Source organism: Parasteatoda tepidariorum, chromosome 7 (assembly GCF_982258835.1).
Source record: "Parasteatoda tepidariorum strain Cologne lab strain chromosome 7, Ptep-v5.0, whole genome shotgun sequence".
Classification (NCBI taxonomy): domain Eukaryota; kingdom Metazoa; phylum Arthropoda; class Arachnida; order Araneae; family Theridiidae; genus Parasteatoda; species Parasteatoda tepidariorum.
In genome coordinates, this window is record NC_141761.1 from 113,756,142 (window position 1) to 113,769,128 (window position 12,987).

A 12,987-nucleotide genomic window follows, 5' to 3' on the forward strand; every position below is an offset into this window, starting at 1 on the left:
ACTGTAAAATATCTTATTTATATTCAAATATGCCTCTTGGTATAATCTATCATAATAGTTCCTTTCAAAAAAGTTTCTTAGATGGATAAAAAATGTCAGTTTAAAATTTCATGATTTTGCCTGAATTTTTTTAATTAAATAAAACGTATCAAGACACTTTTTGAATAAAAAAAATAATAAATTCTGGTGTAATTCATGATTTGTGCAAATATTGAAAGTAGTTTGTCACATTTTTTGGATATTAAAAAGATACTATTAGTAAGTAGGCATATATATACTTAACAAAAGAAATAAAATTTGTAAAATGCTTAAAGCTTTTTAAACTACAAATGAAATAAAAATTTTGATGCTTTTATTTGAAACAATGAAGCATAACAAAACTACAATAAAATATTGCATTGCACATAGATAATAAAATTTTAAAGTCAACTTAACCTTGCAACATTAGCATTGCCTCCTTATCTACGTCATGCAAATTACAAATTGTGCTAAAACAATCACAGTAAAGCAGCAAAAGAAAAAAATACTACTTATTTCTTTTTATTTATTAGTTAAGAATTTTCGAAATTATATCCATGGTATATCAAAGCATTTACAGGTTATTTTATAATCACTACTCTTAATATATATTTTTTGGTTCCTTGTCAGAAACAGAGTATGCACTTTAAGGATTACAAATTAATATTTAAGCAAGGGAAAAAATGAAATTAACTATCATGAATCATTGTTGAAGAAAACGAGGCTTGTATTGTCAAAACCTGTTTGTTGGAGGAAACAGGAATTGATTAGAAACAGCTTTTAGTTTCATGCTGCAATTAGACAGGTTTTGATGTTTTTCATATTTTTCTTTTCAAATGATTTGACAATTTTTGATATCTTCTTTGTCTTTCCCGCCTTTAAATTTTTATTTGTAATTCCCAAAATATATTTTTTCCTTCATTTCAGACAAAGATTTTGAAAATATACATTAAGGTATTTGTGTAGTAGGTTTTTAATTGGCTAATGACTATTTTTACATAAGTTAAATTGTTCTATTTTTTTAATTACATATTAAAAATATAACTTATACAGAGCTAAAACTGTTACAATAAATTACCAATTTGATCATTGTCTAGTTGCTCTTTATTATAGATGTCTAAGAATCAGAACAACTTAAAAATACTCTGGCAATAAGTTTTTTTTTTTTTTTTTTTGAATAAATTCAAAATTGTAAATCAATAAAGCAAACAGTAAAAAAAAATTTATCTGAAAATTTTTTTATATGTTGCAAGCATTTATTTCAAAATAAAACTTTTCCATTTCGGATTTAATTTTCTTTGCTTAAACGAATCCTAATGAATAACAATTTTAAGTTTAAAAATTTTTTTTTTCTTGACTCTTCTAAAACAAGCTAAAAATGTTTATAACTTTGTACATTCTTGAAATTACTTCACAAGCTTTGTAAGTTAAAATGTTGCTTGCACTTTTGACCCTTAAGTTTATAGGCACAGATTCTTGTTTTTTAAGGCACATTTTGAAAAATTCTTTTTAAGTCCTTCCTGACTAGAATATGAAGTTCCTTTGAAAAAAAATTTAATCCCTAGAATGAGCTTTACAGTATGGTTTGCCACCTTTGGCATAGAAACTTTGTCCTTCTAATCCTCTTAGGCATTTCTGAAAGGAAAAAAAAAATCATTATTTTTTTTTATAAATTTTTCCTACAATATAAGTGTTAATTTTTAAATTAACAATTAAAATGTTAATTTCCAATTGACATTGTCACATTGGGATCTGCACGTGATTTGTTAATATATTCGAATTGGTATCCTACTTTTAAGAGTACAATTAAATTGTATTTCAAAACTTACTAACGAGTAGTTTGTTTAGTTCGATTATAGTCTACGAGAAATTTTATGTCAAAGCTCATGAACGTATCCGAATAAGGATAGGGTATACTTTGTGCTACGTATGAATGAAACACAAATGAAGGTACTGAAATGTAGTTTCGGAACAAGAAACTTTCTCAACACATATTAATATTAACCGCTTCCCTGATTATCCCGAGTTAACTCGGGTATGTATATATTGCAAATATTTATTATCCCGAGTAAACTCGGGCATAGCAGAATTCGTCAACATGTTTTGTTTTAACTCTGCCGTAAGCAAAACAAAAAATAATCTACAGTGATTGGAAGTTTGCCCATTTTTGTGTGGGAATATTTGCGGGACATGCAGACGTGTTTTGTGCAATTGTATTATATGCGATGGTTGTTGAATTTACATAGTACGTTCCCGAGCGAAAGAAATGCAGATGATTTTTCAGATTGTGAACCTATACGAAGACCAATATTTCATTTTTTCATTTGCCCGAGATAATTTGGGATAGTAAACTGATGGTAAATTAAATATTTTTTACGCATAAAAAAGAAATAAAATTTCAACTTAGAACTTGTGTATTATGTTTTGTTTTAGTTCCCTGTATTTATTAATGAAAGCAAAAATTGATTTTTTTTTTCCTCCAAAAATATTGGTGAGGGAAGCGGGTCTGAATTCGCATATTTTTGTGTTAAGGCCCTATTTTATGTGTTAAAAACACTAAAACATTTTGTTTATAGAACATAACTGACGAAGGTTCCTGTTTATAGAAACTGTCTGTACTTTTATACATGCTTTATTCACGTTGTTTTGTTTTATTCTCACGAACTTAGTTTGTTAAGTTCGTCAAACTTTTCAGCTTACGAGAAATGGTATGCTCATTAAAGTAGTTTGTTTAGTTCATAATTACTTCGCAGTGGACTGATCGTTAAGACACGGTTCCCAGCAGATCACCGATGTCAAGCATCACTGGCTGCGGTCAGTGTGCGGGTGGGTGACCACTTGGATCAGCCTGCGTAGGGTTCGAGGGCGTGTGGTATTAGTCCTCGTTAAACTGTTCTACCGTAAAGTGCTCGACTTTGCGTGCAGGTCGTCGGGCTACCGAAGCGGGGGTGCAATCCCCTTCGCAGAGGATCAAAATTGTGATGGCATGTCATCCTCAGGGATGTTTCCCAGACCGTCGCCAATAGCCTATTGTGCAGTTCTAGTGCGACGTAAATGAACAACAACATAATTACTTTTCAGGCTACGGGAAATTTGGTGTCAAAGCTCTTCAGGATTCGAATCCTCGTTGTAAAGTTATTTAGAAGAGTTCGTCTGTGTTAACCTTCATCTATGAAAAGGTACCCCAACATAGAATCGCGAGTTAACATTGCTAGTGAATTATATTTTTGTAGTGGAAGTCGTTACTTACTGTGCATTTAAAGCACTGTGAGTGATAGTTGCTGTTTAGAGCCTCAACCCAGCGATCTCCTGCTTCGATTGGGAAACCACAACCCACACACTTCGTAGTAAATAGTTCATTCCAATCTAAAAATAGAAGAAGAAGAAAATATTAAAAGAATGACAAGTATTTAATGATAAGTTGACACGTATTTAAATAACAAATATTTTTTGAATTCGAGTACGGATAAAATATAATTTGCGTTGTCTCAGAAAAAAAAAACAACTGAAGAATAATAAAATGAATAAATCAATGTAATAAAAAGTAATGCATAAATAGATGCTTTATATAGTTAACTTTACTTTTTAACCATTGTCTTATAAACTTAACTAATAATAGTTTAGGGAAGGTGGTGTTGGCACCTCCCTTGCCCGTTCCGAAAGTTTCGTGTTTTTGATTGGTGACGACACTATATGTATGTAACCGTGATGAATGACCGAAATCAAGATAATGTTGACCTTCACAACTTAATGTCAACAAGTCGCCTTGATCTATGTCCGAAATATTTGTTATATCCGATTTGATATTAATTTATTCTTTGATTTTATATTTATTTATTCGATATTTTAATATCTGTTGAGGACAGATTAGGAGAAACATCAGTACCGTTTAAATGCATACTGGGCACTTGACCTTTAAAAACATTGATGTAGGGCATACCGGGCACTTAATATATATCGGGCATTTACCTAATCGACTATGTGGTTTTCGAGATTCACAGTCAGCAATCACCCATTTCGTTCATTCATTCGGTTAACAGGCATTATTACAAAAGATTCGACACAATCCACGAAGGGCAGTCAAAAATACTGAAGTAAACACAAAAGAAAAGTTGAAAAAAAAAAAAACAACAATTGGTTTTACTCTCATGATAAATATTAATGAATATTTTCCTGTTTTAGTTACCTCTTTGTAATCTTTGAATGTAAATCTACGGTCGCAGTTGCCACTGTGCTCTTAGACTAAAATGAGAAATTTCTCAAATTATTCAAAAATTTTCCATATCAGACTAAAATCTGGAATTTCCCGAATCATAAAAAATTAAGTCGAATTCTTAATTTTTTACAGGTGAACGAGAAATCTTTCAAATGAATTTCGCAAATTGCGAATTAAGAATATTTTTCCAGGTAAAAGAAATCATTCTGACGATTTTCTTAAAAATATTTTTTTTAATACTTTTTTTAATATATTAGTCGAAGCAAAAGCAGAAACTCTATTGAAATACTTTGATTCACCAGTGAGGGAGGCAGGGTGAAAACATGAAAACCAGTTTGACTGCCTGGTGAAGGAGTTTCTAGTAATTTCCTTTGCAATTCCTCTCTGTTTCCTCCGAAAATCAAGTGAAAATCAAATCAAGTCCGATATTTTCAGTAGTACCACTTTCCTCTGAAGTGATTCGTCCGATTTCGGTGGCGTTTTATTTCCTCGCTTAAATATTAACTTGCAACTCCTAATCTGTTCCTGATTTGATTTTACAAAAATTCTAAAAATATATATTAAGGGTGGTATTTTAAGTAATACCTTTTTCACAGTAAGGTAATCCATCCTCCATGTAGAAAGAGCTATTCCCAAAAGGTTTTGAACAGAAACAGCACACAAAACAATTTGGATGCCATTGTTTGTCGAGAGCATTTAGACAATCCTGAAACAAAAATTAAACTGTTTAAGAATTACAGCGAAAGAACTTCAGAATGTGAAAGGCGATAAAAAAAAAGTTATCTATCTAAAAAAGTTTGGAGCATTTTTTCAGCTTATTATTAAAAATGAATGTTTAAAATAATTTCGATCAATCTTTGATGATATTAACCCAGTGTCACCCGAATCCAGTTCGGGCAACTACTGCGTGCAGTATTTGTGATGCCCGAGCTGGAAAAAATAACGTTTCTATTTTATGAAGCCCTAGCAGAGTTCGTTTCTACTTTAGGATATTTAATTCACTTTTTTCTTAATAGATGGCATTAGTGGTCCTAGTTTTCACCGATTACGACTTCAGTCGAGAAAGGATAATGTTGGTAGGGTTTTTGGGATATACCATACTGTAAAAGATTTGTAAAATAAATGTATTGAGAATCCTATTGTTGTGTTTTTATATTATATTACACTAGTAATATTATATTTAGCTTCAAAATTGTGTTTAATTTGCTTTAATTGAATAAGATGTGTGTGTGTGATCAATAACATTTTTATGTGTATCCAAAAATTATAAATACAGTAGTTATTGCATTTAAAACTTTAATAAAAAACCATTTTCCAACTTGTATAATAATATAAAGAGCAAAATTAGACAGTCAAAAAAAATTTCCATTTTTGGTTCATTTTTTTCTGAAATATAGGGGTGATTCTCATGAAATATGACAATTTACAATCTCTTGCTTCAAGATCTAATACTATACTTCTAAAAGAACTTTTTTCTAAAAAAGTTTAATAAATAGCATTGTTATTACTATTTTAAAATGACCTTGTACTAGCACACACTGTTTTGCATATTTTAAAAATTTAATTGAATTCCAAAATGTCATTTTCCTGGTATGTCACAAACAATATTTCCAATAATAACTAGCTTCAAAACGTCCCATAAATTTTTCAATATCTATTTTTTTTAATATCAATCGTTGTAAGCATTTCTAGAATATATGCAGAGGGTATTATTTACAGAAACTTTGTTGAAAATAATTTTTTCTGTCAATAATTTGTTTGTCACAAAAATGTGTCACTTTCCTGGCTACTTTTATTTTGCGATTTATAACCAAAATAGATAGCGCCAGGAATCAATATCTTATGTTAATAGATTGATTAGAATACCATTCTATCTGAACATGTCTTATTGCATGAATAAAGAACCAACTTTTTGGTTCAAAACCTATTTAAAAAATTTTTTCAAGGTGAGTAGGTTTTTATGCTGTCATTTCCCTGACTTCTTGAAATCATTAATAACATAAACTACATTGATTTACTTGAGTTATTTCAAGAAATCCTGCTGTTTTCTGCGGAATGTAAACATCTTAGGCCGAAGTGTTAAATTAAAGTAAAGTTAAATGCTATATAATGGCAAATTGTCATTATCCTGGCTATCATTTTCCCAGCTTATGAATGCCAGGACATTGACACAGTTACCAGAAAATGTTTTTAACAGTTGAATGTAAAGAGCGAAAGCAAATATTAACCTAATACCAAGTTTATGTAAGATTGTAATACTATAATTAAAGTTATTTTTTTTTATTTTATGATTGATTATTATACACAATTTTATTCTGTACATATCAGCAACAAAAACATTTTTGATTCTTTCTACAGTGGATAAAAGAATTAATTTAATCAATTCATAGTCCATCTATCACAAAGGCTTAAGTTGAGTTACTTACTATTAGCTTAAAATGACTGTTTTTTTTTTAACTTCTAGGCTAATATTGTCATTTTCAAAATTTGGTGAATTTCTATTTTTTTTTTTTTTTCTCGAGCAAGTGTCAATAAACTACACTGCTGTCTGTAAGATATTAATAAATGTAACTAAATAAACTAAACTCAGCGGCGCGACAGCCCAAGAGGGCCAAGGCCTACTGTGCCCATCTCAGTTTTCTTGACCTTGGGCTCTGGGGTGCAGGAGCAGATGTTCCAGTCAGGTGGTCAGCCGAACGCGGAACCCCCAGTGTTTAGTTCCCAAGCATGCTTGGTACTCATTTATCGACCCACTAAAGGGATGAAAGGCTGAGTCAACCTTGCCCGGCCCGAGGATCGAACCAGGGACCTGTGGCATGACAGCGCGAAGCGCTACCGCTCAGCCACCGGGCGTCAAATGTAACTAAATAAATATACTAAAAAAATTTAGATTATTTTGTAGACTTTAAATTTGAAGACATTTTTTGTTCCGAATTGTCATGTTTGCAAGGAATCACCCATATGTCTGTTAAGAGTTTAATTTGATTCTATGAAATTGCCTATTTATGTTATTTTTTTGCAAGTATTTTTTGAATGTTATGACATTATTATTTTTTAAAAAAAATTATAGTTTTTTTAATCGCTCATTATTAATGTAAAATGTTTACCCCCTTGATTCTTAAGGAACATTTTGAACAAATAGGAGCTAAGTGAACTTCATAGCAGTTTTCACAGTAAAGCTGACCACGATCTTCTACAAATCCAATGTTGACTAATGAATTTTGGCATCTGTTGTTGGCACAAACAAAGTGATCAGGACACCATGATTTACCAAGGGCTACCACAAATGGACCTCTGAAAAAATAAATACAAGAGTGAAATTTACTTCTCCGAACAGTAATGACAAAAGTAAATTTAATTTAAATGTTGTTAGTTTTCGGTACGTTGTTTACAAAACGGTAAATTCTCTATCAGAATATAGAATTTTATAAGGTATTTCAAAAAATTTTCCGTATGCTAATCAGGAGTGTATGAAATACTATGTTATCTACTTTTTAGTGTTAATATACTTTGTTACTAATTCAGATTGCACTGTTACTAGTTTTACTTACTAATACAGATATACTAATTTTACTTACTAGTACAATCTGTTATCTATTGTTATCTATTTTTAGAACGCTTCAGTCTTAGTTCGTTTATTTGTTTCCTTTATCTGAGTAGTTGCGTTATATTTTTATTATATTTACCATGTAACGCAACACCTATAATTAAATACATTTACAGGTATAGGACAAGGAATACCTGTGAAAGAATGGAGTCGTTCTCGACCGTCCAATAAGCGGCGGGCACAGGGCCGTCTTAATGGCAAGCAGGGCCCCCGGGCAACAAAATGTTTTGGGTCCCTATTACATTTCATACTGTTTAAAATAGAACTAAAAAACTTCACATGCATAAAATTAAGCATTTTTAAGATATGCAATAATTTTAACAAAGTTAAACACATTTTTATAGCCCCAATAACTCAATGCACATAAAATAAAGCATTTTTAAACTAGGCATAATTTTTCTTAAAAAAATGAGATGCTAACAAATTGCAATCCTCAAATAGTAAGTAATTTTCAAAACGAAGAAGCTAATTAAAATAAGTTAATTAAAAAGCATAGGGGTATAATTTTTTTTTTTGTATTTTATATTGTAACCGTCGCTGAACAGCCGACCCAATTTTTGGGTTTACGTCTACCAATGTTCAATTCCGCAGCCTTGTAAGTTTGAACCAATCCAGAAGACAAGGAAACTCCTGGATCAGTACCCCCAGAGGTATGACTTGTTATGGGAACATGGAGGACTTTGTGACTCGACAGACTTAACGTGCATCAGTCACCATTTACTACAAGGGGAGTTTTCGGCCGGCGGAGATCGAACACACGAACATGGGCCCAGTGCCCTACCAATCAAGCTATCCCGACCAAGGGTTAAACAATTTTTTCATTTTTTATTATAACCGTCATTGGGGGCCGGGATAGCCTGGTCGGTAGGGCGCTGGGCCCATATCCAAGAGGTCGTGGGTTCGATCCTCGCCGGCCGAAGACTCCCCGTGTAGTAAATGGTGACTGATGCACGTTAAGTCTGTCGAGTCACAAAGTCCTCCATGTTCCCACAACAAATCAATACCTCTGGGGGTACTGATCCAGGAGTTTCCTTGTCTTCTGGATTGGTTCAAAATTACAAGGCTGCGGAATTGAACATTGGTAGACGTAAACCCATGAAATTGGGTCGGCTGTTCAACGACGGTTATAAAATAAAATAAAATATAACCGTCATTGAACAGCCGATCCAATTTTCAGGTTTACGACTTCTAATGTTCAACTCTGTAGCCTTTTACTTTTGAACTCAATATAGAAAACAAAGGATCTCTTGTATCAAGCATCGGGAGAAATTTTGCATTCGTGGAGTACTTTTTCAGTGGAACTAACCCGCATTTACATTACATGGAGATGAAGACCACGAGTGCCTCCCACGGTTAGTCTGACGGCAAAGGGACTCTAACCCATGATTCGTCTGCCATTGAGGATATTTCACGTCAGCACTGTGGTCCGTGCAAGCCGGATGCAGATTCGTATCGACCAGCCATCATTGAATTCGAACCCGGTTCACCTCATTGGAAGGCGAACGCTCTATCCCTTGAGCCATCGCGGCTAGGGTATAGCAATTAAAAAAATTTAAAAGGTATGAATTGTTTCGTCAAACTATTAAAAAGTCAGTTATTATAACATTAATATTTAAACATCTTTCAATGCATATCAGACGTAACCAGTTTAAAAGTTGCTGTCGTATGATTCGAAACACTTTCAATTATTACTTTAATTACCTGTAAATACTAAACAGAGTTGGTGGTTGTCAAGCATATTTAGTTGTTGTAGTAGTTCATTTACGTCACACTGGAGCTGCACAACGGGCTATTGGCGACGGTCTGGGAAAACACCCTGAGGATGATCCGAAGACATGCCATCACAATTTTGATCCTCTGATGAGGGGATGGCACTCCCGCTTCGGTAGCCCAATGACCTGTACGCGAAGTCGAGCACTTTACGGTAGAACAGTTTAACGAAGACCCATACCGCACATCCTCGGTCCCTACGCAGACTGATCCAAGTGGTTAACCACCCTCACACTGACCGTAGCCAGTGATGCTGACTTCGGTGATCTCAAGCATATTCAGAGGCATTATCACTTAGGGAGTTGAGCTCCTAAAAACTTCATTTTAACGAAGAAAAATAGATTTCGGCTGACTTTTTATTTTTCCTAGTGATAAAATATTCAAACTATTGGTGTTTGCATGGTAATGAATCACTATTCTTAGGAAAAAAATTCGCACTTTTTACTCTAGCATATATCCCAGAAAGCATGCAACCTTACGGCTACCTTCTGTCAGAATTTTCGTCTTATTGTCGAACGAAAGTGTTTGTACTAAAAACGTTTTTTTAATAAGGCAAAAATATTGCAGTTTTTAAACCTTTCATCCTAAAAGGATTACAAATTATTTTTTAAATAAGTGTTTTCTAAAGTGTGACTTTTTTTCTAAATAAGTGTTGTCACTTAAGTAAAATGGTCACTTAGGTCCATAATGACGGTTTAGCTGACGTCACACTAACGATAGGATCAAACTGCATTGCTCATTAAAATTTCATGACAAGGTGGATTTTAGCTGAGCATGCAAGACTTTGTGAGAAGAAACCTTATAATTACCTAGGTTTAAGAGTATTTTCACCTTGAGACTAGCTTTACTAAAGGATTTTTTTCACGCTTGAAAACTCTAAGTCAACCTCGATTTAAGGTTTTTATATAGAAGGTTGTTTTCCAAGGTTTTGGACTAGGGTAATGTGCGTAGAATAGAGCAGATTGCCACAGATCTCGTTTTAAGGTTAGAAGATTTACACGTAAGCCGCATAACCAACCTTTTTAGGTTTACATTAAAAGGTTTTTGCTGAGTTAAAATAAACCATATTTTGCTATTTGGGATTTATTTTAAAAATTGTATAATGCAAAGTTGTTTATTCTTAGTTGCTTTTTTTTAATACAATTTATAAAAAGTAAGATTCTCAAGGGCCCCCCGAGTGCCTGGGGCCCCTGGGCACTGCCCGGGTGTGCCCATGCGTAAAGACGGTACTGGGCGGGCATGTGTCGCAAGAATGTGCCACCTAGTGGTGATGAAAGGCAAGGTATCTGTCTAGCATTTGGCAGTGTGAGATTTGCATGAGAAAAATCTGTTTCTAGCAAAACGAGATTATGTCCGACCTCTCTGACCTTAAAAGAGGCATGATAATCGGAGCTCGCCTGGTTGGAGCGCCCGTGTCCAGAACAGCGAACCTTGTAGGTGTTTCAAGGACCACTGTATGAAGGACTCTTTCGGCATACACAAAGTTGGGTAAGATGTCTTCGGCGAGGCACAACAGCTGCAGGAAGTCGAAGTTGTCAGACCGTGATAGACGGGTGTTGAAGAGGATAGTCGCTCGAAAACGCAAGACTATACTGCCGGTGATAACATCCGAGATGAATACCCATCTTCAGAACCCTGTACCCATGAAAACTATTCAACGGGAGTTGCATGCTGCTAACATTCATGGCAGAGTAGCTATTCCAAAACCGTTAGTTTCAGCGCGGAATGCTTTGAAGAGACTACAGTGGTACCAAGACCACCTAAAATTGACACAATTGCAATGGGAACAAGTCATCTGGTCTGATGAATCCTCTTTTACACTATTCCAGACCACCGGACGTGTGTTCGTGTGGCAAACGCCAGCAGAAGCATTTCATGTAGACTGCCTGGTTTCAACCGTGAAACATGGAGGTGTTTCTGTGATGGTGTGGGGTGCTATATCTGCCCGTGGATTGGGGCCTCTCGTTGTCTTGAGGGGGTGGTCAAAGAGGACCATTACCGAAGCATTCTTGCAGATCATCTTCACCCTATGCTTCATACTCTCTTTCCGGGAGAACGTCCTGTGTTCCAAGATGACAACGCCCCTGTTCACACGTCTCACTGTGTTCAAACATGGTTAAATGAGCATAATGATGAAGTGGACCATCTAACGTGGTGTCCTCAGTCCCCTGATCTCAATATCCTTGAGCCTTTGTGGGGTTTTTTGGAGAAAAAAGTCCGTGCTCGGTTTCCTCCTCCACGCACACTCTCTGAACTCGAGACAGCCCTGCAGGAGGAATGGCTGCAAATTCCAATGAACTTTGTTCAAGACCTTTATTTGTCAATCCCACGTCGAATGCAAGCTGTCGTTCAGGCCAAAGGTGGTCCAACTCCTTATTAATAAAATATTTTCATTTTTTCACAGGTGTTCCTATTATTTTGTCCTATACCTGTATATTTACCACGTTACACAAAATTGGTCGAAAACAATTTGTCGTGTTTCCGAATCACCTGAATTCATACCCACTTGCTGTTCTTAAATTGTTGATGTTTTCTTGTTTAGCTGTTTTGCATTATTTCTAGTTATAATATTTTTAAAGTTACGTGAATTCTCTCTAAACTATACAATACAAGATATACTCTGTTACTAATTTTACTTACTAATACAATCTGTTATCTAATTTCAGAACGTTTCAGTTCTAGTTCTTTTGTTTGTTGTCTTTATCTGAATAGTCGTGTTATATTTTTATTATATTTACCATTCAACGCAACACCTATAATTAAATACATTTATCTTTACCATGTTACAAAAAGTTGATCAAAAATAATGGGTTATTGTTCTAATCACCTGAGTTCATGCCCACTGCTGTTCCTAAATTGTTGAAGTTATCTTGTTTAGCTGTTTCATATAATTTTTAGTTATAATATTTTAAGTTCTCTAAATTCTCTCTGTATTAACGACTTTCCAGTTGTGTATTTCCCGAATTATCAAAAACTTACCAAAACTATTATATAAATTAAAAATAGAAGACAAAGAAAGAACATACTTAATTTTTCTTGATATCACTAACTAACCTCTAAACGCATTCTCCATTTTTTTTTTAGATTTGCAAGTGAGCACAAAAAGCAACGAAAAAAAAATAGTTTGTAGAAGAGCAGCATTGCAATGTTTATGCTTCAAAGCAACATTAAGTAATCGCTGCGAAGTTCACAAAATAAATAAATAATAAGTAACACAATAAAAATCAGGTAAATATTTTCTATATTTTGCCAAAACAGTTTCTCAAATAAAATTTATTAGTTTTAAAAGCTCTCAAACTGGAAAATGTAAACTATTTTTACAATTATCCTACTAATTATTAGAGTTCCACTTATTATTATTTGGCTGGAGATGCCT

The 12,987-nt window shown here is 33.9% G+C and overlaps 1 protein-coding gene across 4 annotated transcripts in view; it reads right to left on the reverse strand.

The window, feature by feature from the left end:
• Nucleotides 1-330: 330 nt before the first annotated feature.
• LOC107442323 (PDZ and LIM domain protein 7) overlaps nt 331-12,987 on the reverse strand; it is a 79,622-nt gene continuing 66,965 nt past the window's right edge. For all 4 annotated transcript variants that reach the window (XM_087168497.1, XM_087168495.1, XM_087168498.1 and 1 more), the window contains 4 exons: nt 7,342-7,528; nt 4,820-4,940; nt 3,269-3,384; nt 331-1,653 (listed from right to left, as the gene is read on the reverse strand). In XM_087168497.1, the coding sequence (XP_087024623.1) occupies nt 1,573-1,653; nt 3,269-3,384; nt 4,820-4,940; nt 7,342-7,528 (505 nt within the window). In that variant the 3' untranslated portion in view covers nt 331-1,572. The remainder of the gene's footprint in view (nt 1,654-3,268; nt 3,385-4,819; nt 4,941-7,341; nt 7,529-12,987) is intronic.